This window comes from Paroedura picta, chromosome 12, assembly GCF_049243985.1.
Source record: "Paroedura picta isolate Pp20150507F chromosome 12, Ppicta_v3.0, whole genome shotgun sequence".
Classification (NCBI taxonomy): Eukaryota; Metazoa; Chordata; class Lepidosauria; order Squamata; family Gekkonidae; genus Paroedura; species Paroedura picta.
The window spans coordinates 26000153-26025185 of NC_135380.1; the positions used below are offsets into that span (position 1 = coordinate 26000153).

At 43.9% G+C, this 25033-nt stretch overlaps 1 protein-coding gene across 2 annotated transcripts in view; it reads left to right on the forward strand.

Moving 5' to 3' along the window:
* LOC143822182 (tetraspanin-15-like) overlaps positions 1 to 1352 on the forward strand; it is a 97310-nt gene extending 95958 nt beyond the window's left edge. For both annotated transcript variants that reach the window (XM_077307052.1, XM_077307051.1), the window contains one exon: positions 710 to 1352. In XM_077307052.1, the coding sequence (XP_077163167.1) occupies positions 710 to 940 (231 nt within the window). In that variant the 3' untranslated portion in view covers positions 941 to 1352. The remainder of the gene's footprint in view (positions 1 to 709) is intronic.
* Positions 1353 to 25033: the final 23681 nt, after the last annotated feature.

Genomic DNA, 25033 nt, shown 5'->3' on the forward strand with positions numbered 1-25033 from the left:
TGGTTAACGTGCATTTAATGGTTCTCAGTCCCTTTAAATGTTTTTGACTCTCAGTTGGAAGGAGGCATTTAAAGGGACTATGAGCCTTTTAAGAATCTTTGGAGTTCATCACATTGTGACTTGCAAAAGGCATTTAAATTTTAAAGGGACCATGTTCCCTTTAAAGTTTAGATGCCGTCTTCCCCCTCCAAATTGGAAACAATGGAGGATGAACCAGGGTACCCTCTGGTCCAATATTTTTCAAACTTTGAGGGTTTTTTTGAGGAGATGCACTAGCAGCTCCCCCCCCCCCAGATACCCAGAACTGACAGAGGAATTCTCAGTGGCCATAAACTTTCCCTGTAGCTTCTGTTTCCATTCTTATCACACTTAAAGCTGCAGCTCTTGGGACCAGATAATCACAACAAGCATGCTGCTGATGGGGAAGCCATGGTTGACCCTTAGGAAACTTCATCATGGTTAGATTTTGCATTCTCCCTTTTACCCTAGGAAGAGTACATGACTCAGTGGTAGAGCATCTGCTTAGCATGCAGAAGGTCCAATTTTCAATCCTTAGCATGTCCAGTCAAAAGGATCTCCTCCTCCCTTCCTTGAGATGCTGGAGAGCTGCTGCCAGTCAGAGTGGACAATACTAGAGTGATAGTCTGGTTCAGTATAAGGCAGAGACAAGTGTTAATTTAGACTTGCCTGTCTCCTTCTTTTCTTTCAGGCCATTGGGTTGGTGATGGCCTGGCTATACTGGCAGAAGCTCAACGAGATTCATTCTAGGTTGGACACAGTCGATTTCAAGCGACTGGACATGAGTGACTTCAACTTTGCTGCTGTGGACCTGACTGGTGCCGGCTGGTGCTGGTGCCTGCCCCGAGAAGGTGGCTACATTCCAGTCCACGACAAAGAAGAGAATGCGGCTGATGAAGTCGTGTGCCAAAGCAAAGTATGACATTCTTGGATGCTCTGAATAAATGGCCTCCGCCAGAGAGGTTGGAGCATTTGAAGAGGTCACTGTGTGGACAAGGTGCAAGGGACATAAGTTAATGACATGTAGCATGAATAACATATCTCTGTGGTTTTTATCACAAAGGGTGCTTGTGACCATACACAGCCTTCAAGTGTGTATGTCGGTGTGTGAATGTTACTAATGCAGGTCCAGTTTGGGTCCTGAGAGAGCATTTCCCTGATTGGGGAGGTCCCAAGTTTTTGTACATCTTTTTTTCTGAAAAATAAATTTGAATTTTGTGAAAGAAAAATACTGGTTTGTATATTGCAATCTGATATTATCTGGTCTGTTACATGGAAGAGCTTTTAGAACTAATAAATAAAGGCAACTTTTGAGGGTCCACGTGAAACATGAAGATGTCTTTCCTCAGACTACTTTGTGTCTCTCTACTCTTTTTAAAATCTCATATGTAATCGAAGGCACTCAGGGCAATGTGCCTGGCCCTCACCTCCAGTTTATACCCCACAACAGTCCTGGTTACACGAATAGAGTGCTTGTGGACCAAGCTTTGCCAGCAAGTTTCATGGCAGAGGCAGCATTTGAATCTAGATCTCCCAGGTTGTCATCCAGCACTCTTAGGTACATCATAGGGCAGAGTGGTGTGCCTGACTGGCTCCCCCAAATACCACTGAGGCAAAAGCTGACTTTCAAGAGATGAGAAACACCCACCACTTTTAGCAGGGTTTGGAGGATAGGTTAGCCTTTCTTGGGGTGCTTCTTTGCAGCTTCTTTGAGCTGCTGGTGCAGCACCATTGTAAATGTTTTCTTTGTAGTAGAGGGCTGTAACATTCATGGGAAGTCCAGAAAAGGAGATGGGGAGAAACTTTCCCCATCTGCGATTCTTGGTGGTAGGTACCAAGTTCTCCTTACAAACTTTGTTCTCCATGCCCCTGCCTTCAGAGATGAAATGGACGTCAACCAGATGGCTTTATCAGTGGCAACACCTCAACTGTGCACTTCCTTGCTCATTGAAGCTCATCTTTTAGGCCCAAACCTTTCATTCTACCCAGGCTTTTAAAGTAAGGGGCTGATCTTTTAGAATTGTTCCTGCGGTCTATTTATAGCCTGAAAACTGTTTATCAAGAGTCGTTTCAGGCTGCTAAATGTTTTGTATTGTTTTTATGCTCTGGGTTTTTAATTTTTGTTTTGTATTGGTTTTGTTTTGTATTGTTTTTATGCTCTGTTTTTAATATTTGTTATTTTTTTAAAGGATTTTTAATGCCATTTTATTATTTTATCTTGTTTTATTCTGCAAGCCACCTCAAAGAGCCTCTGGAGAGACAGCATATGAGAGTTCTGAGTAACTCAGCCAATATGCCTTGGCAGCCTTCAGAGGACTATATAAGCCAATGGGACCATTTCTGAAACAGTCTCCAGATGTGCTGCCTTGATTTCTGCAGACTTTGGGCATGGCTGTTCCATAATCCTCTTCCAACAAATCCAGCCCCTGTGGAGATGCTCTGGATGCTGGGGCAATCTGGGTTCTTCCCAGGTATGAATCAAGCCAGGCCCCATCAACCTGGCCATAAAAACTCCCTTATTACAATAACCTACTCAAAGGATTGTTGTGTGGGCAAACCCATTGAAGACTGTAAAGTGCAATGCATATTTAACAGCGGCACTAGGGATTTTTACAAAGGATTTTGATATGCAGTCTTCCCCCAACTTTAGAAGGCTGATTTCCTCCTCTTCCCCCCTTTTTTAAACAAAGAGAGAGAGAGAGAGAGACCTTTTAAGATACCCTCATTTTTATTTATGACTTTCCAAGTGATATTTCCGGAGGCCTTTTCCCCTTGGAAGTTTCCACTTTGTTTAGTTTGACGGCTCTTCTGCTGGTGCCTTGTCAGGCTGAAGCAGCCCCATTCACAGAGCTTTGAAGCTGGTTATTTCCATCGCGGTCCCTTGATGTATAATGCATGTTTCAGAGCAGCATAAATCATTCAGCGATTATTTCACACCTTACCAGATGATATATCTATATTGAAGTGTTCTCATGATGTAGGTCTTAAGATGAGGGCTCTTCAGAGAACACAGAGACAATAAGCCAAAAGAGTGGGTTGCTGAACAGAGGAGCTGGTCTTGGGTTGCAGAATTAGCCCAGCTGTGCATTCACAAGACTGTCCCGGCCAACTAAGTATCTTATCTCCATTCTCACATGTGAAAGAACACTAATAGTAACCGAGTGGCAAAAAAACCCTGTAAACCAATTCCATTGAAAGTCCACATATCCACCCTGGCACTGGGTATACTGCTTTCCTCTCTTCTACAATGCAGCCCTTAGGGAAATGAATCATCCAAGGTCTGTAGCAATCCTTGGATGCTTCCCGGATGCCTAATTTAATGCACAGCCTCCGGACCCCTGTGTTGTTTATTTAATCTTGTATACCCCATCTTTCTCCCCAGTGAGGACGCAACACAGCTTACATCAGGGGTCCCCAACCTTTTTGAGTCTGTGGGCACCTTTGGAGCTCTGGTATGTGGTGGGAGATGCAAGCCCAAAATGTCTGCCACAGGAGGCGGGGCAACTAGGAAGCTGGAGTGCAGGGCAAAAGATGGGCAATTAGAAGATATGCTGGGAAAGAGGAGTGGGGGAGAATGAATCCAACCCTGATAGGTCAGCTGCCACTGAAGTAATGCTTTTCAAATCTGCATAGCCAATCAGATCTCCACTAGTCAATCAGCAACCCTCTGGGGCAAGAGCACCACCTGGATGTATCCACTTCCTAAAAATCCCTTGTGAGTACCAGGGAAAGTGATGGTAGGCACTTTGGCACTAATGGGCACCATGCTGGGTACCCCTGGCTTACATCATTCCCCTTTTCTCCATCGATCCTCACAACAACCCTGTGAAGTTCATTAGGAGGAGAGCACATGACTGCCTCAAGACCACCCAGCAAGCTTCCATGGCAGAAGGGGGGGTCAAAACTAGAGCCTCCCAGATCATAGTCCAACACCCTAACCACTGTTCTAGGGTCCTGCAATATGGACTACACCTCCTATGAGGCAGTGTGACTGAGCAAAATGTGCATGCACATATCACCACTGAGGAAAAGGGCTTACTGCTGTCAGCTTCTGCCATATTTCTTTTCAAGGAAGAATTCAGGATGATCCCCGGTTGCCCACAATCTATGATGGATGTGGACTGGCTTCTTTTCTTGGGTTGAGAACTGTAACCTCTCCATAGGCTAGTGATTACTTCAACCCGCAGCAGCATTTGGTTTGCAAGATGTCCTGTGGTTGTCCTAACCAGCTTTCCTATAGCAACTTCCCATCTCCTGCTCCACAAAGCAACATTATAGCTGCAGCTCTATCTTCTGATTCCATTTCCCCACTTTTTCATTGTCCCTTGGGGCACTGAAGGGAAAGAGGGAGATAACATGTCTGATAGGTGTGTCACTCAGCCAAAACACTTGGGCTGCTCAGCCTCAAACCTGACTGGCTTTCCTTCATTCAGCATTTCCCCCAGTCTTATTAAATGGGTTGGGAAGAGCTCTAATTCTATGGACCCATCCTGCATGCCGGAGCCATTCTGCCTACTGAGCATTAGCCTGGTAGTTGGAAGCAGCAGACGCCTCTCTTGCTAATGGTTGCTGCATAGACAGAAAGGGGTAAGGAATACAGGCAGAAGTTTGACTACATTTTTAATAGAAAATGGAATATGTAGATGGAACAAGATAAGGCCTGGATCCTTCCAAATCTCATCTTGCTTAGGTGAAGCACTACCTTTTCTCTAAACAAACCTACTGCCTCCATGATAGAAATCAGGAAGTAAGTAAACTAGGTACACGTTGGGAGATACACGCCGAAATAAATGGTGCTTGCGAAGAGTTCATGTATATGTAAACAGGATTTAGTTGTGTTCAGAAATAGGCCCCTAACCATCACCAGTTTCATCCTTATTGGAGATGGAAGGAGAGGTGGTATCTTCCATCACCTCTTGAAAAAAAGGATGTTTTCTCCAATTAGCCTGAAGTCTGATAGGCAGGATTTCTTGGGTGAGAGAGACACACCTCCATCCCCAAATAACATCCTAATTAGGTGGGGGGACGCCAAAAAATTACAGGTGGGAAAGCTTTACACCTTGAAACCAATGTAAATATCACCCAACTCCAATATGTGACATAACAGCATTAAAGAATCAGAACAGAATTTTTAATAAAAGGAATGAGCTGAACCTAAACCCAAATAAAATTTCTGTATTTCTCTCTGGAGGGAAACCCTTTCAACCGCATAGCCGCAGAAACAAAAAAAAGAGCCTTCTGTAAATATACAGATGTAATGTAAAAGAGCTTCTGTAATCCTGCCAGTTCCCAATGGGGAGGTGGATGAGGCTGTTAACACATTGCTTTCACTAGTAAGTTTGAGAAAATGCTTTCTTTTGCCAGTCTTACATTATTAAGTGGACAAGAACGGTGAGTTGGAAGGAACAAACCAGCTTCTCTGCTTGTACATAAAGGAGGCGGCTTCAGGTGCCCACCAGAAAGGCTATGCCGTGGGGAATCCAGCATGCATACGGAAAAGTCACGTGTAACGGGGTCTGGAAAAAATGGGGACTTGGGCAGGCCTGTGTGAAAAGTCTGGCAGGATCCAATCCAATACTAGTATATATTCTTCCTGTATAGATGACCATTTTAATTCTAGGCTTTTGATGTAACAATTGTAATTTTGAAATTTTTCATATCTTATAGGATTGTTGGCTTTTAATTTATGTACGTTTTGTAGATATTTTTATGCTCGTTAACACCTTGTACATTAGGTCAGGATGCATAGTAAGAAATTGCTAAATAAACAATTTAATTGATTACTGTATGTGTTTCACTGTTGTCCTTTTTGTAAAGCATGCTCTCAGTGAAGGCTTATAAATATTTCAAAATCCACCTACGTATATTGAACTCTGACATGATCTCTCCCACTCTTGAGCCATGTGTATGAAGGATAATAAGTTTAATGCATGCATAAACCTGGTTTCTGAATTGCTGGATGGCTCTGCAAGGAGCAAGATCCACAATTGCCCTTCAGCCTTCCTGTGGTTTGCATTTCATCTGTGAAGGGAGATTTCTATTTTTGGTATGGAGAATTCAGGAGCGGAAAGGAGAATCTTTCAAACAGGTCAATCTTTCCTCTGCCAAAGGGCAATTTCAGGAGTTTCAGGAGGGTAAGAATTTTTAGTATTATTTATTGTCATTTTAACCACCCTTCCTGTAATGTCTTTGATTGATTGATTGATTGATTGATTGATTGCATTTATATACTTCCCTCCCTGGAGGCTCAGGGCAGTTCACATTAAACATAAGTAACAGGAACAATACAGGAAAAAGTCATTAGCCAAAAATAACAATAGAACAATAATAAACAGTAAGAACAGTAAATTCATAAACACAACATACTGATTGGTCAGTTCAGGCATTGAGTTTCATGGGAGGGAGGCCCGGAGGCCCAGTGGAAGATGTTGGATCTGGTCAACTTCAACCAAATGCCTGGCAGTAGAGCTCCCTTTTGCAGACCCTGTGGAATTGTTCTCATTCCATTAGGGCCTTGATCTCTTCTGGGAGCTCATTCCACCAGGTGGGGGCATTCTCTTCTTCCCAAGGAAGCAGCAATGGAGAAGGGGATCAATGGATACTCACTATGGATGGAGTGAGGATTAAGCAAGGCAGATCACCTCCTCCCCCCAAAAAACCATTGCTCCTCCTTTTAGCCCATCAGCTTCTCCCCCCTCCTTACATACTAGCCTTTCTATGCAGCTTCAGTTAAAGAAGATCCCCACTCCATCCCCACTCACCAAGTGGCAGAACTTTGCAGGCTTTCTGACCTCAACTGGTTCTTCTTGGTACCTTCCTCCTGTCTCCTTTGCAGTCAGAGGAAAGGGAGAGGCTGGGCTGCAAAGTATAAAGTCCCACCGCTGCAACTTGCTTCGGAACTGCAAATGGTATATAATGCCATTTTGGAGTAGTGGTTAGGAGTGCGGACTTCTAATCTGGCATGCCTGGTTCAAATCTGCACTCCCCCATGTGCACCCAGCTGGGTGACCTTGGGCTTGCCACAGCACTGATAAAACTGTTCTGACCGAGCAGGAATATCAGGGTTCTCTCAGCCTCACCTACCTCACAGGGTGTCTGTTCTGGGAAGAGGAAAGGGAAGGTGACTGTAAGCCGCTTTGAGCTTCCTTCGGGTAGAGAAAAGCAGCATATAAGAACCAACTCTTCTTATTCTTATTCTTCTTTTTCTTCCTCCCATTCCTACTTGATGGGAATTGACAGACTGAAAGGTCCCCAGAAGAAAAAACGAGTCACATGGTGGAAATTGCAAAGTGGAAATGGTATCAGGAAATAATGTCCTGTATTTAATGTTCAATTATAGAGTAGATTAAACCAACAGTGCAGGGAGAGGCAAACAGGAGGTTCGACACCCACCATTTCATCTCCACAATGGGATGCACTTCGGAAAGCCTTTGCAAATTAAAATCTGCCTCACAGAGGAGGCTGGGCTGGAATCTGGAGTAAGCAATTGAAGAGTACATTGGAGGGGGGAGTGCTATTTGCAACAGGAAGACTTTCTCTTGTGAACGATAGTAACGTGTATTCATCGAAGTGAAGAAAAATTCCCAAATGTTGATGATGATACTTTATGCAGCCTGTGTGATTTTGTCCTGGCTCATTCTGCACACATGGAACAATGTTCTTACACTGTGCTTTTGCAGCTGGATTTTCCTGTGCAAAAGAGGAGAATCTACTTTTAAAGAACATTGGGAGTGCATTATTCCACATCCATATCCATGGTTCCTCTATATATTTGTGAAATCCCCTTGTGGGAGGAGCATGTCCAGGGTGTTCAAGCTTGAATATGGGCCAATCAGGATTCGGCCAGCTGGCCGCACCCTGATTGGGCCGGCCCCTATGCTCGCCGTCCTCTCTAGCAGCCTGACTGCAGAAAATCTGGGCTGCCGGGGAGCGCACATCTCCCACATCCTGCCACTCCACATAGTGGCCGCCTGTGGTCATGACTCAGCAGGAGCTCTGCTGAGGACCTGATATGTCAAGCAGCCGGGGGTCCACCGCCTCTCTAAATGCCAACACACTTCCCAAAACAACACCTTCCCTCCCCAGCCCTGCTAATGGAGGACCGCCGCGGCCTTCAGATGGCCGCTGCCAGTGGAGCATGTACCGCCCCCCCCCCACCAGGACTGTGCTCCATCACCACCCACTGCTCTGCACCCACTGTGTGTCACCTCCCTTCATTCTGCCTGTAACCACCCACCCAGCTCTCCCCAGCCTGCCACTTCTACAGCCCACCAGCGGCCTCGCTGCCCAGCTGCCAGCACGCCCACCACCATTCCACCACTCACTCCTGCCATCCTGCCACACACACCCCGGGAGCACCTCTCAAACAATGGTGGTGGCAGCAGCGTGACAGCAGAGGTCGCTTTAGCCACCCCCAGCCCCAGGGACACCACACCCATGCCCCACTGGTGGGTGTCCATTCCACGCCTCCTGGCACCAGCCTCCCCATGTGCTCTCCACCTTCCAATCCCCTCCAACTACCCACTCCCCGCTCGCACCCGCTGCATTTCCTCCTGCAGCGGGCTCTTTGGCTAGTGCTTCTATAATTAAGATTAACCAATAACCAATTATTGCATTGCATGGTTGCCTTTCTATGGCTGACCCCTTGATTGGAGGTCAGATCAGGTGTGTCTTCACCCACCTTTTCTGTCTGATCTTCTAAAACTGTGTTGCAGTGTTTGCAGTATTTGCTGTCACCAAGGTCTGCAACACTCTTGGTCAGGGTCACCACTCGTCTTGGAGGAAAATATCATCTCCCATTAATAAAAAGGGGATGTTATTTACCAGCTGATGCTATATACCTCCATGTCATGAAAAGTTTCAGCTGCCCAGCTCCACACATTATAGGGGCAGGGCTTTTTTTCCCCCAAACAGTCTATGACATCTTTATAGCAGCTCAGAATGAAAACACACAAACACAAGGAAACTTTCTAGAGCACTTCAGTTGTTTATTATGCCCTGAGGAAACCTGATAGCACAACTTGGCTCCAGCTCATCAGGGCTTGGGAGCTAATCAAGGATGGCCACAGCCAGTTCTTGGATGGAAGACCAACAGGGAAGACTGCTATGTGGAGGAAGACATCAGCAAATCACCTCTCCTTAGCTCTTGTCTGGAACACCACATGGATAAAATCACCATAAAGTCACTCGCAACTTGACAACACATTCTTTTTAGGAGCAGAGTGTGCTTGGATCTACAGCTCCATAACCTGGTAGAGAATATCAAATATCCATCCCCATTCAGCCATTCCACATACACAGATGGGATGAGTAAGTCATTCATTGCAGTTGGGATAGAGGCATGCATCAGAGCCCCAATTCAGACTGGGCTCCAGGGCACCAGGAATTGAATTCCTGCCTACTGGGGGGACCACAGCACACAACTGACCCAAACCGGGCAGGAGGATTTGATAGTCAAATTAGGCTGCAAATCCTTTCATGTAGGTTGATTTTGTGCATTACTGTTATAGAATGGGAGTCATTTGGGTATTGTTTGGGTCCATAATGCACCAGTAACATCTGTATAAGGTTATCTTCTCACCTGTCTGTCCCACATGGCCTTGGTATACAGAGGTTACTGATTCAGTTTAGGATTAGTCCAGCAGGAAGTAGCTTCTATGCCACCTCAACATAGGTATACCCTACCATATTGGGAAGCAGTCATAATTTCCTATAGGATGGACTACACCACTAGCATAACACCAAAAAAAAAGTCTTTGGAGAGACTTCCATGGGAGAAAGAATGGGCCTAGGAAATCACTAACAAGTTACAAGTTTCTGCTGGGAAAACAATTAGAGTATATTTGATAGGAAAAAGCTCGCGGAAGGTGAGAACATCCATCACAGGGCCTTTCAAATTAGCCCCTTGTAGGCTGGAAACAACAATTGCAGGGTAACTAATGAAGGTTGCAGATTTCTGGAGAGCGTGTTTGTGCAGAAGAGGAACTGCCAGGAGGAACAGGAGAGTTCCAAGGTGCCATGTGTCTGTTGCAGCCATCAGCAGAGGATGGAGTGGCTAATTGTAAGTAAACAAGAATGGATGTGCACTAGGGGGGAAAGTTAGGTATTTTTCAGATCCAAAGCCCAGGGAAATCATAATTACTGGAATTTTGGATCCTGCAGGGCCTAAATAACAGATTGGTACCTGGATTTGTTTTGTTTTGTTTGTTTTTGTAGAGTTGCACAATTATTTGGTCTCCCTAGCAGAGTCCCCCAGAATGGAATCCCTGGCCTCTTACGAGAAATCTTTCTGGAGGGCTATAAGATCTGATATAAATGACACCAACATTGTAGCATAGTTATTGCCACTTGTCCTCCAAAGACCCTCAAGATGTAAGTGAACTGGACTAAGGGGTACAATTCTATGGGCCCCTCAAGAAAGTACCCCCAGACATTTTTGGTTGTTCCTTTGGGAGTGAGGGGGATTCCATTCTTTCTCCCGGGCAAGGAATAGCCAAATGCACAGGAAGAAACAACCACTGACCAAAAGCCTCCTTACACAGTCAGAATGAACAAGCCCAACAGAATCAAAGCCTAAACAACTTAAAGGGGGCGGGGAGGGACACAGTTGCAAGTCGAACAGAACCAATGTCAAACTGGGGAATCCCAGCAGATCCAACCTGGCATGCTCCCTCTGATACATGATCTCATTTGCCCATGAGAACTACATCTCTCCTTCCTGATGGCAAGGAAACCTGGAAAAAAAGAAGAAAACCTCAGGTTTGGTGCTTCAAACCGCTGACTGCAGACATTCCTCCTGGAATATTCAGGAGTGGAATATATTGACCAGCGTTCTCTAGTCTAATGTGTATCCAAATGTCAAATATAAACCCCCCCCCCAGTACTGATAAGGTATTTTTCGGTTGAGAAGGAGTGACGGGGACCACTGTCTGTATCTTTCTCTATAGTGATCTCTGTTTCCTCCAGTTATTTTAAATTTAATCATGAGAAAAGAATGAGAAAAGGAAGCTTCTCTTTTCTCACACCCGTATCCTTTAAACATATCTCCCATCCCAGGTCTGCCAGTTACCAGAAGTAACCTATATGCATTTATAAAATGTATTCACTGCACATCCATTAAAAGATGTTCACCTCCCCCCCCCAAAAAAAAAAGGCTTTTAAAAAGGCTTTGAAATGAATGTTGTGCACGCTGCAATTCTCTATGTGGTGACTGGTGAGATTTCCCTGCACTGGTTTTCTTTGAAGGAGTGATCACTGGAAGACTTACTGTGTGTTTTTAATAATATCTGCTGTATTTATTCAAATAAAAGCAGGGCACAGAGGGAGGCAAAGAGGAAATAGGGATAGGGCAGCTCATATCAGAGCCTGGAAGAGAGAGAGAGAGCAATTGTAATTCAACAGTGTCTCTTTCTACTCTCCCTTTGAAATGCCTTGTAAAAGAACTGCTACTCTTAGTTCAGCAACTGGATGTCCTGGATAGTTAAAATGTCCCCCTGCCGGTTTTTAGATTTTGAGGTTTCTAATTTCAGATTTATGTCTATTTATTCTTTTTTGTAGTGATTAACCTGTTTACCCAACGCAACGGGTGGAAAGTCATCAATTTAACCTGCTGAATTTCAGCCAAGAACAAAGCTCATGACAATGCTTCCTCCTGGACTGAATTAAGACCTAGGTTTCCTGTCACATTACCAAAACTGATTTCTTCATGTGTATTACCGGCTCTGCATATTATATCTAATCCCATCATGCCTGCTATTGTCATTCCCGTCTGCTTTTGTCATTCCCCTGCTGTTGTCATTTGGCACCTGAAATCACTCTACAATAATAAGGGGAGATGTATCTAAAGAAGTGAACTCACAATATCTCGTACTCTGCCACAAATTTTGCTAGTCTTTAAGGCACTACTGGGCTCGTCTTCTTTTCTATCTCAACACAGTCTTTTTATTCTGACTTTCCATCCACATAAGAACCAAACAAAATGGGGAAAGGACAACCATATATATTGCCCTCAGGTCCTGCAGAGGAGGCCAAACTGCAGCTCTCCATATGTCCATGAACTACAAGTCCCATGAGCCCTTGCCAGCATACAAGTGCTGCACGAAAAAATGGACGATTCCAAATTAGTGACGAGGGAGAAACAGAATCTATCCAGTGGCTTAATAAAGCATAAAAAGATAAAAAGTCTCTTATGTTATTTATTCAGGCTTTGACTCTGCCAAAACGGCCTCTAGATTTGTTTTCCGTTTTCAATCTGGCTTTCGTCAGTGGCAATGAATCCGTCCTTGTTAATATATTTGAATATAATTAGGCAAACGCTCCTGTATCATGGAGAGTCAAGGCTGTGAGCTCTTGATCTACCGCCTTGACTCTCACAGTCTTGACTCTCCATGATACAGGAGCATTTGCCTAATTATATTCAAATATTAACAAGGACAGCATACAAGTGCTGGCAGAATCTGTGCTGGCAGAATCTCATGGGAGTTGGTCCATAGACATCTGGAGAGCCGCAGTTTGGCCACCCCTCAAGACCAAAAATATACCAGATAGATGGAAATCTATTCCATACGATGCCCTCACATGTCTGTAGACACCCATTAGGCTATAACTTCTCAACATCATTCAAGGGTAACCCACACAGAGCGCATTACAGCCATCCAGCCTAGGGATAACCCATGGATGTGTAACCATGGCAAGGTTATTAAAAGATTGCAGCTTTTGAACCAGATGCAATAGATGGAATCAATCGCTACGACAGATCTGTATGCAATCCAGTCGAGAAAAAATAAACCCACTTCCTCCAGAGCACCAGAACTACCAACCTCTTCCTTGTTTAGATTCCGCTTCGGTCTGGTAGCTCAGTCTAGCTATTTGCTTTTGGGAGGTTGTGCAGCTGGATCCAGAAGATACAGGCCCTAACAGAGCTTCCATTCGTCATGAGCTTAGAGCAGGGGTAGTCAAACTGCGGCCCTCCAGATGTCCATGGACTACAATTCCCAGAAGCCCCTGCCAGCATTTGCTGGCAGGGGCTTCTGGGAATTGTGGTCCATGGACATCTGGAGGACCGCAGTTTGACTACCCCTGGCTTAGAGGCAGCTGATGTTATTTAAAAGTCCATGAAACTAGCTGACTTTGTTGGACTCATATTTTGTCATGAAACTAACAATAAGGAATGGCTGAATGCTGAAACCTTCTCTTGCTTTCCGAGTGCAATGCTCAGAGAAAAAATGTGTGGTTGTAGCACCATCTTGTGCCCAAAAAGTGCACATGTTGATAGTGTGTGGTGGTGAAAGGGGCCATCAGATCACAGCTGACTTCTGGTGACCCAGAGGTGGTTTGCCACTTCCTTCCTCTATGTCACAACCCGGTTTTCCGTGGAGGGCTTCCATCCTAATACTTCTGAGATAGCAATCCAGGTCAGGGCAAGGGCAGGATGGGGAGAAGCACAACAAAATCAGAATCCAGTGGCACCTTTAAAACCAACAAAGATTTACTCCAGGTGTGAGCTTTCAAGGGCAAGCAGTCTTCCTCAGACTATGAACTACCATCATGACCATGGGAATATAAAGCAAAAGTTACTTCTGTTAAATTATTAAACAGTGTCACAATATCCAAATACAGCCATATGATAATTCTTTGCTAGAACAGCCAATCATTCCCCTCAAATTCAGTTGTAGTTCACAGAAACATAGGAGAAATAAAACTGTCTTTGTTAGTGACTAATGGCTTTAACTAAACCATTTGTTGCTGGCCCCATCCCTCCCCACCCAAGTGTGAAACATTCCCACAAGGATGGGGAGAAGTGATTTAGTTTTGTTGCCTGGGCAGAAGAGCCAATGCGCTGAGTCCTTGAGGAAGTTGCCCAAACTGACGTGGCCCTTGAGAAAGATCCTTCCAAGTATTCCAATGTATTTCCAAGACTGGTCTTAACAGAACAGGACTGTGGCTCCACCAGGGCACCTTCTACTAAAGCTACTTTCCAGATGAGCATTGCAGCATGGAGTGCAGAGACAAGCCGGTGTTCATCTCAGTCCCCGTGCTTTGAGCCGCTTCTTCTCTGCCTGTCATGCTGCTGCTCATAGCACAAGCTGAAGCGCAGATGTACGGATGACGACTCTGTCCTGTGACTGGCATGTTGTTCAGTTTGAGGACAATCTCCCAAGGGAGTGCTTAGGAAGTCCCTGTCATGCTCTGCTGTACTTTAAAGCAGGGGTAGTCAACCTGTGGTTCTCCAGATGTCCATGGACTACAATTCCCATGAGCCCCTGCCAGCGAATGCTGGCAGGGGCTCATGGGAATTGTAGTCCATGGACATCTGAAGGTCCACAGGTTGACTACCCCTGCTTTAAAGCACTTCTCCCTTTACTGCTCTCTGTCAATGTCTGGCAGCTATGCAGCAGCAGTACTGACAGCTGTGGGGCAGATTTATTGATACTGGATGATGAAAAGATAAAGATATCTGAACACAGTCAGAAGACAGATGGGAGCAAATGCGATGCCCATGGATAGAGAATCTGGTTTGGATGTGGAAGTCCCAGACTGAAATCCCTTATCGGTCAGGCAGCTGCAAAGGAAGTAAGCCAGAAGGCTGCTGGGAATTTCAGCAGGGCTGAGAAAATCCAGGTGACAGGTGAGATCTCTTATTTTCCAACCAAGCCAGAGGACCTAGGTTAGGGGAACCACCTCTTGCTCTGGCCTACATATCATCCTTGTTTCTCCCCAGCCAGGTTCTGATAAAAGAAGGCATTTGAGCTGGAAAATAAGGCCAAAAGAGGCAGAGAGCAGAAAAGTTTTGAAGGTCTTAGTTTCCCTTCCCTACTCATCCCATGTTTGTAAAAGAAACTAAATCAGAGCCCCCTCCCCAGCATGTCTATATCCCAACTACCACTTCAGTTTGGAGGGAAAGAAGGAATAAAACTCAGTCAAGGTCCCACAGAGTCCTTGCCTGCCCCTGTTATAGAAGGGAAACATCCTGATTGCTTGTAGAACATAGGTGATTTCTCTTCTGGGCCTGAAATTTGGGAGGGAGATACATAATTTTATTCCAGCATGGACAGAGCCAGTGAGGTACTGCTTATAATGCTGGATTATGAACCGAGAGACACCTTGAGCCAATCAATCATACCTCTCCCAGGTGATAAGGATAAAATGGAGGGGAGGAGGCCAATGTAAGCTGCTTTAGTTTCCCATTGGGGAAAAAGACAGATAATAGATAAGAATCCAACTTGAGTAGAGATGGGCACTGTCCAACAAGCTAACATCCATGATGAATTTTAGCTTTGAACTGAAGTTCATGGCAAGTCAACCCGCACAAACTTCCCACGAACTTTCAAGTGGTTTGTGGCGATCGGTGAATAGATACATTCCCAGATAGACAGTCCCTGCTCAAACATAATATTTATCAAACTTCAAAGCAATGGGGGGGGGGGAGTAGAATTCTCCAGCCTTGGAAACAACAAAAGGGGCCCTCCAAAGCTTTTAATAGGCACTGCTGGCTGCCAATAACAGCATTCCCATTCTGCTCTTTGGAATCAGGGAGCTGTATATACCTTCAGTTCAGCTCTGCAGCATCTCCTCCATTGGCTGCTGGCGATTAGACAGCGGCAGAGAACTGGTTAAACACAGGGCACATTCATTTATTCCTGACTGTGAGCACCTCTCTCCTGCTGGGGTTTGGGTGTTAGGTCTCTGCCCTTCGGAGCCTGCCTTTGGAGACAAGGGAAGGCTACGAGCATAGGGGGGATACTTGCCTTGCTTCCACTGTCTGGTGGAGGGGGGATCTGTCCAGGTGAAGTTTCCTGCTGAGTCTGGTGTCACTGGCTTGTTCCTGAGCTGTTCCATGAACTACTGTAACTGCAGCTGTCTTTTCCAGAGAGAGCACCAAAGAGATCTTTTTTGGTGATCCATAACTGGACAACCAGAAATGTAATCCAACCCCAACTTGGAGATATTGCAGGGGAGCAGCTGGCAAGATGAGGTTCCCTGTACATTTAAGGTGTGTAGCTTGCCATGGGTCCATTCTATACGCTTTGAACCTGCACCTGTCATTTCCCCAGAAAGCACTTTCCAAGGGTGGGGAACCTTCTTTAGGGGACTGTCACTTGAACCCTGTCATTTCAATTATCACCAAACTTGGAGGACAGGAAGGGGAGAGACAGCCAAAGATATCTTGTGCAGTGTCTCTATCACATGTGGGTAAATTCTACCATGTTGCAAGTTTGGTGTAGCGGTTAGGAGTGCGGACTTCTAATCTGGCATGCTGGGTTCGATTCTGCACTCCCCCACATGCAACCAGCTAGGTGACCTTGGGCTGGCCACAGCACTGATAAAGCTGTTCTGACCGAGCAGTGATATTAGGGCTCTCTCAGCCTCACCCACCCCACAGGGTGTCTGTTGTGGGGAGCAGAAAGGGAAGGTGACTGTAAGCCGCTTTGAGACTCCTTTGGGTAGAGAAAAGCGGCATATAAGAACCAACTCTTCTTCTTCTTCTTCTTCTTCTTCTTCTTCTTCTTCTTCTTCTTCTTCTTCTTCTTCTTCTTCTTCTTCAAAGTTTATGAACTGAACTGGCTCATTTGGCACCTAAAAGTTTATAACAGTTCGTGGCTCACGAACCGAGCTCACCATGAACCCAGGGCTGAAATGAACTGCATTTTCCCAGTTTGTAGCCATTTCTAATTTTGAGGTCCAGAATGGACTTCTTTTTTCCCTTTTGCACATCCCATCTTTCTGTGGGCATCTCTTTGCACACCCTGTGATGTGCTGTCACTGCCCTATCTGTTCCAATCAATTTATGAGCCACCAAACACATTTCGTTCTGGACACCACCAAGCCTTTGGAGATCAATTCTGAGCTTGTGTCGATAGCTTGCATTGCCTGTTTCCTCTCTCTCCAATCACCCAGGATTTGACAGACTCCTAAACCTGCTGCTGATCAGATGCTGCCGATCCCTTCAAAGTAATCTTGAGTATCCCTTGGGAAGACTCCAAGGTAAGAATCAGATCGTTCATTGTGGATCTTTTCAGTGTTTCTCAAACTTGGGGTTGTGAGAGGCTTTTCGGTCCTTTAATGCTTCTTCCAGAAAGGAAGCCATGGCAATCTGTTCCAACAAATCCCAAAAGGAGTTAGTTGGCACATTAACACAACTAGATTAATGACATATCTGTTCCAGCTTTCTCCAGTTCAAACATTTAAACCATTTTTTTAAAGATCATTGTGGCAGACACTTTCATTAAATGTATGAACCAAATCCCTAATTAATAGATGGTTGTCGGATTTTTCTCTGCATTCATTTATCTCCCAAATGAGGACAGACTTCTGGTGAACTAAATGTGTGAAAGCTTTATGCCACAGTACATTTCCTGTTCTTTAAGATGCCACAGGGCTGTTTGTTGCTTTTAACAAACTTAGAACTACTTGCAGATCTTACAAAGGACTAAGTGGTGGATGTAATATAGAAGCCTGGTGGGCTTCAGAAATTGTGCCATTTGTATAGGATCATCAGCCTGTGCTTCTGCAAAGCAGTCTTGGAGATTTGCATGTGGGCATGAGCACATCTTTGTGATAAGCTTCTAAAGTTAGTGACAGACTGTAATTTCTAAGACAGGTAAAGGTGGCAGGGCAGAATCTTCATGGTTGGGTGCCTACATTTCTCTTGCCTTGCTATAATCTCTGGTCAAACAGGTTCTGTAGATTTTTGAGGCACTAAAATCCTGCAAAGTCTGTTTGTCTAGCAACAACTGTGAGACAGAATTAACAGAAGAGAAACAGGCACAGGTTGCTAATAGACAAAGTGTCATGGCAAAAGCATCATTGCTTATAATGTGTACAGTTAAGAACTGTGGCTTAGTGGCAGAACATTTGCTTGGCATGCAAAAAGTCCCAGGTTCAATCCCCAAGGTCTCCAGTTAAATGGGTCAGGGGAAATGAAAGACTCCAGAGACCTGTTGCTGCTTTGAATAGACAATACCAATCCTGCTAGACCAGATTTTGCATATGTACATGCTTGTTTCAGGTGTGTACATGCTTGTTTCCCAAAGTCTTGCTACCCACAGTTGGCTCAAGCGAAGCAACAGGTGTCCAGGTAGCCTGTAACCTTTGCAAAATTCAGCCTGTCTGAGTCTGGATGGCAGACCATTATACCTGCTGACCTGAGGACCTTGGAGGAAGAAAAACAGGAAGTTACATAAATGCCCAGGAAATTAACTTTACTATGATCTTGAAAAACTGCTTCCATTTTGTCTAAAGCTTCTCATCTCTGGGGCTGAAGAGAGATGTTTTACAGTAGCTGGGCCATGTCTCAGCAGAGCTTCCAGTGGTCATAGTGCATCATAGCCCCAGAAACAGCCTAACCCATGGTCAGAGTGTGTCAGAGCTTTCTATTCCTACCCTGGGGCTACTGGGCCATAGAAACCCCCAACCACAATTCTCAAGCTTTTCACTCACCCAAAACATCCTGTGCATTTTAACCTGGCTTGACAGCAGCCATGAAAAAAGCCAGAACTCTTGGAACTTGGGGGATAATTGGGGCAGAGAAGAACAGGGGGAGAGAAGGTGCAGAAGTATATCTTTCCAAATGGAACTCTACACTGGCCCAGCATGCTTGCCATTTTCATATTTTAAAACAGGATTGTCTGGCTGGATCAAACCAAAGGAACATTGGGTTTCTAATGGCCACTGGCCTAGGGTTGCCACCTGCCTGGAGAAAAAAGAAAGCCCTGTCCTTTTAAAGGAGGCTCAATAGGGAAATTTGCCTCCATGCTGTGAAAAGCTTCTTCAGCCCACTCGAGTCCTTGTCAAAGATGCAGAACATTTTTCTCCAAGCATGTCAGCAGTCCTACTGAGGAGCGTTTTATTTATTTATTTATTTGGGGGGGGGGGGGTTTCATGTTAATTTGTGTTGTTCATGGCTTGTTTTTATATGCATACTTTCTAGTATTGATAATTTATATATTGCTTTGTTTATGAAATCTCTTTGTTCTCTTCTTGAGGAAGTCACTGGAGAGGGAGAATATTCATTCCTAAAACTGAATTAAATGGTTTTTCTGGAAGTACTATAGGATATATACAGTCAGTTAATATTGTCTATGTATTCTCCACAAGTGTCAAAACATAGTTCCTTTCCAAACCCCCCCCCCCCTAATCCTAAACACAGTATTTCTATTTCATATACCAGCAGTATGAATTTCTCTGGCATTCCTAAATGCCAAACCACGTATAATTAATTTCAAAGGAAGTCAATGTTTTATATATTTGTCCCAGTTGCTTACTAATGCAATATGTCTTAGATTTTTTTTCCTGTTGTAACATGATCCTTTTTGACCATAATTATGCTGATAAGGATATAAACCATTCACACAACCAAGCAGAACTTTCTTCACTGTTTCTAAACCAACAAAGAGGATAACAATTTGGCATAATACTTAAAAGCCTGGAAGGATGGGCTATTCCATAGTGCTGGGGATCAAAGATGCTGAGGATTTGATCTGGGACCTTTTGCATAACAAGGAGGTCCTCTGCCACTGAGCTATATTATGATAGTCTTAATCTGAGGATGTTTATAATATTATTCAGCATTGCCTGAAAAAAAAGAGAGGAAGAAAAAGCAACAGTCATCTAAGGGAATATTTATCTCAATCATGACAATTCTGCCTGATCAATTTTAAAAATTGCTTAAGCCTTATTCATTAGACATTCCAGGTTATCCAAAACAATATTTCTAATCCTAGTAGAACAAAAATCAAGTTAATGTGTACTTGTAGTCTAGCACTCAGGACCTGAAAATTTTCCATTAATATTCGCTACTATGCAATGGTTATACCAAACCACAGATTTAGAGAAATTAACCTTCTACTCAGCAATTGGACTGGAATTCCTCGCAAATCCCAATCCTGCTATAAAAAAAGCCTGGAATAATGAAGGGTAAAAACAATGTCATCTACATATAGCATCAGCTCATAACATTGTAGGCTTGAATGTCTTGGATTTCCCTCTCCTCCATAGATTTTTTTAAGGCAATACCTGAATATAAAGATAGAATAACAGAGTGAAGAAGGAATCACTCTAATTCCCTGTTGGATCAATTTTTCATAGATTAATATTCAGGAATGTGGAGAATGATACTTCCGATAACTCTTCTTCAAATCCCAAAGAATCTAAGGTGTCCTTTCAAATGCTCCACTCACTTCTATCAAATGCTTTTTCCAGTAACCATAAATTAGAATGCACTTTGAGTTTTGTTTCTTAATTAATATTAATTAACACTACTATAATTATGTTTGAAAGTTTCATGATTTTTGTCCATTATTCTTCTGTTGTTTTAAAAGAGGAATCCCACTGGGATTACAGCATCCTGGGAATTTCTCCACCCCATAGGCCCTAATTAAGGAGACGATTACATTCAATCCAATTCAAATTTATTTCTGTATCAGTCAAAGCTCGCTACACAAATGCAATAAAAACAATAGGGGACACATCTCACAATAATCTCAGTAGCCTAGATATAAACCAAGTAAATCAGTTTTCAGTTTAGCAGTGAGTTTAAAGTATGAGGCTAGATCAAGACAGTCCAAATTTTTGATAATGCTGCAGCATAAGCTGCTGACTTGAGGAATTCTTTTTGATATCTGCAAGGCTACAAAAAGTCAACCATTTCATAAAAAACTTTTACCCAGCAGCTATTAGCTAAATGCAAAGGGCATGTTTGGACCAGTAATGCACAAGAGATAGAAGAAAATCCAGCTCCTTGCTTGTATTATTACTGGGTCAATTATATTTTCTTTTGTGTTGGGGTATTACCTAGTTTAAGGTTTTCTTCACTGGCAAAGAGAAACTAAATAGTTTCGTTGATAGATCAGTCAATGCAATCAGTAGAGCCGAAAGAGCAAGTTAAATTAATTTTGGCTCTAATATGAACAAAAAGACAAATACTGCTCTAATTTGGCTATGAACTTCTCTGTTCTCTTATATCTCTTTCTATATCACAAATATTGATATTAGTTATAACGAATGTATAGATACTGAAATGGTGCTTCAGTGAAAAAAAGGAATCACTGGTTGATGTTCCTAATAAAAACACATGGATTTCCCTCACCCTTTAAGCAGCAGAAATACAATGCTATTTTGTCTCAGATTTTGCGCTGGGTGGTATAATCATAAAAGAAATGGCCTGTGTGAGCCATTTGTTTGCAGCTTTACAGAGCCCAGCCGTGGTATCGGCAGCCTGTGCAATCTCAAAGTGACTTTGGAAGGGATTGATTTTCCCGTCACAAGCTGTAACGGTTGCCTTGCCAGTTGTCCATGAAGGGCAATCAATGTACATGAAGTAATTATAAAGTTCATTAATGATAAGAATAAAACAACACTCTATTGAAAAATACTCTGCAGGCTCTGCATAAGAAAACATTACTTTTAATGTATTTTAAAGATTTCTGTCCTGCCTTTTTATCACCAGTCATCAAAGCACTTTTAAACAATATGTATATTGGAACAATATAGTTTTCAGCCCAGCAGGCAGGGCTTCCACATGGAGCTCTTCTACCCTAGTCCAAAAGACTCCTTCCCCCCTAACTGAGATGGCCATTCTGGACAAAGCTAATACTCCTCAGAAGCATTCGCCTCCAAAGATAGCAATATTGAGGAAAGGGGGCCAAAGCTGCTGGCTGGCTGATAGCTCAGATCTTCACATTAGAGGGTTTTATGGAACTGCCTTCCTCCCTCAGTGATGACAGCAGCAATTCTGGTTGTCTTGGTAATGATGCTTGTGGGGCAAAAACCAAACCTCCTGAAGAAACACTGGCTCTAGTCTAGAAACGGCAGAGCAATTTACAATGCCCAAGGAGAGGTCTAGAATGACAACAGAACACACAACAGAATGGCAGTATGATATGCAGACTCATAGCTACTCCCAAATCTCCAGGAATTTCCAAGCACAGACTTGTCATCCCTGTTGGTGGGTGGGCTTCTTCTTCTGGTGATAGCTGCACATAGGTAGACATTGCTCTTAACATTTTGGTGCTGGTATCCAGAACTCTTAGGGTTTTCCCCACTCTTGCAGAACTCTAAATCGTATTCAGAACTGACCCCATTTTGTAGATGTTTTGCTCTACACTGAGGGCAGCCCTTTGCTATTAATGTAAATATGCTATTGTTTTAACTGACAATTGAAATGTTTGCAAATGTCATCTGAGTTGTCTTGAGGTATAAATAATTATTATAATTCTATTCATATTTTGTTGCCTTCTCTGATGGGGAGGCACCACCGTAAAATGTATCATGTATCTACCTGTCTGTCTTTTAAATTATTATTATCACATGGTGTGTGTAGTGTAGCCAGGTAATCAGAGGACTGTCTGATGGCCAGGAAAGGAACTTTGGAGGTAGTTTGCCATTGCCTATCTCTATGTCAGAACCCCCCAGTATTCCTTGAAGAATTGGGCTTGCTTGGACTATCCAGGTCAGGGTTCAGTATTGAATTATTGTATCAATAGTTCATTTTGTTATTTAGACCAGTGGTCCCCAACCTGCGGGCCGCGGCCCGGCGCCGGGCCGCGAAGGCCATGGCGCCGGGCCGCAGCTCCCTCTCCCTGCCCCCCCCCGCAGTAAAAAACTTCCCAGGCCGCAAGCTTGCGGCCCGGGAAGCTACTTACTGCAGGAGGGCGGGAAGAAGGAATCAGGGCCGGGCTGCGCCCGTGCAGGCCGCGCCCGCGCGGCCCGATCTGCGGGCGTGGCTCGCGGGCGCGGCCCGATCCGCGGGCGTGGCTCACGGGCGCGGCCCGATCCGCGGGCGCGGCCCGAAGCGTGGGCGCGGTCCCCGCGGGCGCGGCCCGATGCCCTGCCGGTCCCCAGCCTAATAAAGGTTGGGGACCACTGATTTAGCCAACTGGATTTTTTCCCCAAATGTTCAACGCTCACTTTTGACTTTGCAAAAATTGTATTCCTGTCATGGGGCCAGTAAAATTACTTCATGATGAGCTGAAAAATAGGCTTCCCCTGACATATCACAATAACTATGAATTTGCCACTTCCAATATTCAAATATCTAATAGAATGTCAAAAGGTCCAATGGCACGATGTTTGCCTTTAGAATATCACTTATCAAGGTGTCTTTAAAGAAACTTTAAGATGGGCCTGTCACAGATTTTCTCAGTATAGGGAAGCAGGCATTGTACTTATTAAAGTCGCATTCAATCAAGCAAATGTTCCTTTTGTTTGAAAATTATACCTGCATGCAAACTGGGTCTTTTGAACTAAGATCCACCCCTTGGTAGAGGGAATTAACCCAGAAGAGTCCCTTTTAAACCATATGAAGAGTTGCTTTTCACCTGTAGCTTAAAATATAAATTAGATAAATAATGAATGCTGTGATAATTGTTTGTTAACTGTGCCCAATATTATGCCCAATTTAATCTATTAGTCTTTAAAATGCTACAAGACTTCTTGCTACTTTGGTTTCATACATTACAGAGTATACTGGTTGGGTCTGGAGACTCCATTCTATATCCTGTGTAAGAGTCACATATACAATTGTGTAAGAGTCCACTAACATGGGCAGTTTTATTTCTCCAATGTTTTATGAACTTCAACTTAACTCAAAAGGACTGATTAGCTATTTTAGCAAAGAATGATCACATGGCATCATATGGCTTAATTTGGATATTATGACACAAATTTGCCAAAATTTGCTTTTGCCTTATATCTCTACAGTTATGATGCTTGTTCCACTTAGTCTGAGGAAGAGTGCATGCACTCGAAGGTTCACACCTTGAATAAATCTTTGTTGGTCTTCAAGGTGCAATTGCACTCTATTTTTGTTATATAACCCATCAGTTCTTTCCAATTTCTATGTACATGGTACCCAGCTTGGATAGTATCTGTGGTGTACATGCAGACGGACTTCAACCCAAGTTCTCAGCCTAACCTGCAAGGGTCCCTAGAAGTGCCCTGCTTGGTCCATTGAGGAACTGCATGAAGACACTTATGAGCTTCCATAACAGCACAAATGCTGCCCTCTCCCAATCGTTTCACACCAAGAAAGTGTGAAAGTGTTAACTGTGGTTTAAAGAAACCTAGCACTTACATTGAACAGCAACAAAATAACTGCATTTCTCCCTGTACAATCTCGGAATCCCCAGAATGCATCCATGCAAGATTTCCTTCTCTCCCACTAACCTTCCTCTAGGTTAGACCACCTTGCCTTTTGCTCCAAAGGGCTAAGAGGTGGGGAATAGGCTTGGGTACATGTGGGGTGAGCCAGGAAGAGTGTAACCAGTTCTCCCCTAGACTCTGTTTCTGTCTTAGACAGTAGGTTCTTAAAATACAAAGAGGGCAGGCAGTCCCTGCCCAATCCATATTACCTTCAAGATGGACAAAGAGACTTCATCCTGCAGGTGAGGAAAGAGGCTCCAGCATCACAAACTAGCCCTCATGACTATGCTGGGAGGAAGCAAATGCAGAAGAATGTGCAGGTTCTTTGCAGAGGGAAAAGCTCCCATAATCTGCTGGCCAGGTAGAATCAAGATGAAAAATCTACCAGCTCAACATTCATCATTCTAATTATTGGGTTATATTGCCTCTACTTGGCTGAAAATAGAGCCCATGGTCACCTTTGAAAACCACAGAGCACTTGAGCAGGGTCTCTTCTTTGCATTCTTGTAGTGTTCCCAACATGGCAATGATGGATGATGACGATGGCATGAGCGAGAGGGGCCTCAGCACCTCCAGAATGAGATACGATGATGAGGAAGGTAAGGATGCTACTTCTGTGGGCAGGGTCAGTGGGAAAGGTCCCTTTTAGTTTAAGGTGACCAGATTGTGCCACTTTTAGTGGGACATCTGGGGGCACCTGGAAAATTGTACTTATGTTGAAATTATATATGTGTGTGTGTGTGTGTATTACAATACTATTTTTGCATTCTATGTGTTCTATGAAACTTTTTGTTACTCCATATAGACCAAATTTTTAATCAAGAACCCCCCCCCCCCCCCGGTCAATGGTGTCCCACTTTACCAATGTTAAAAATCT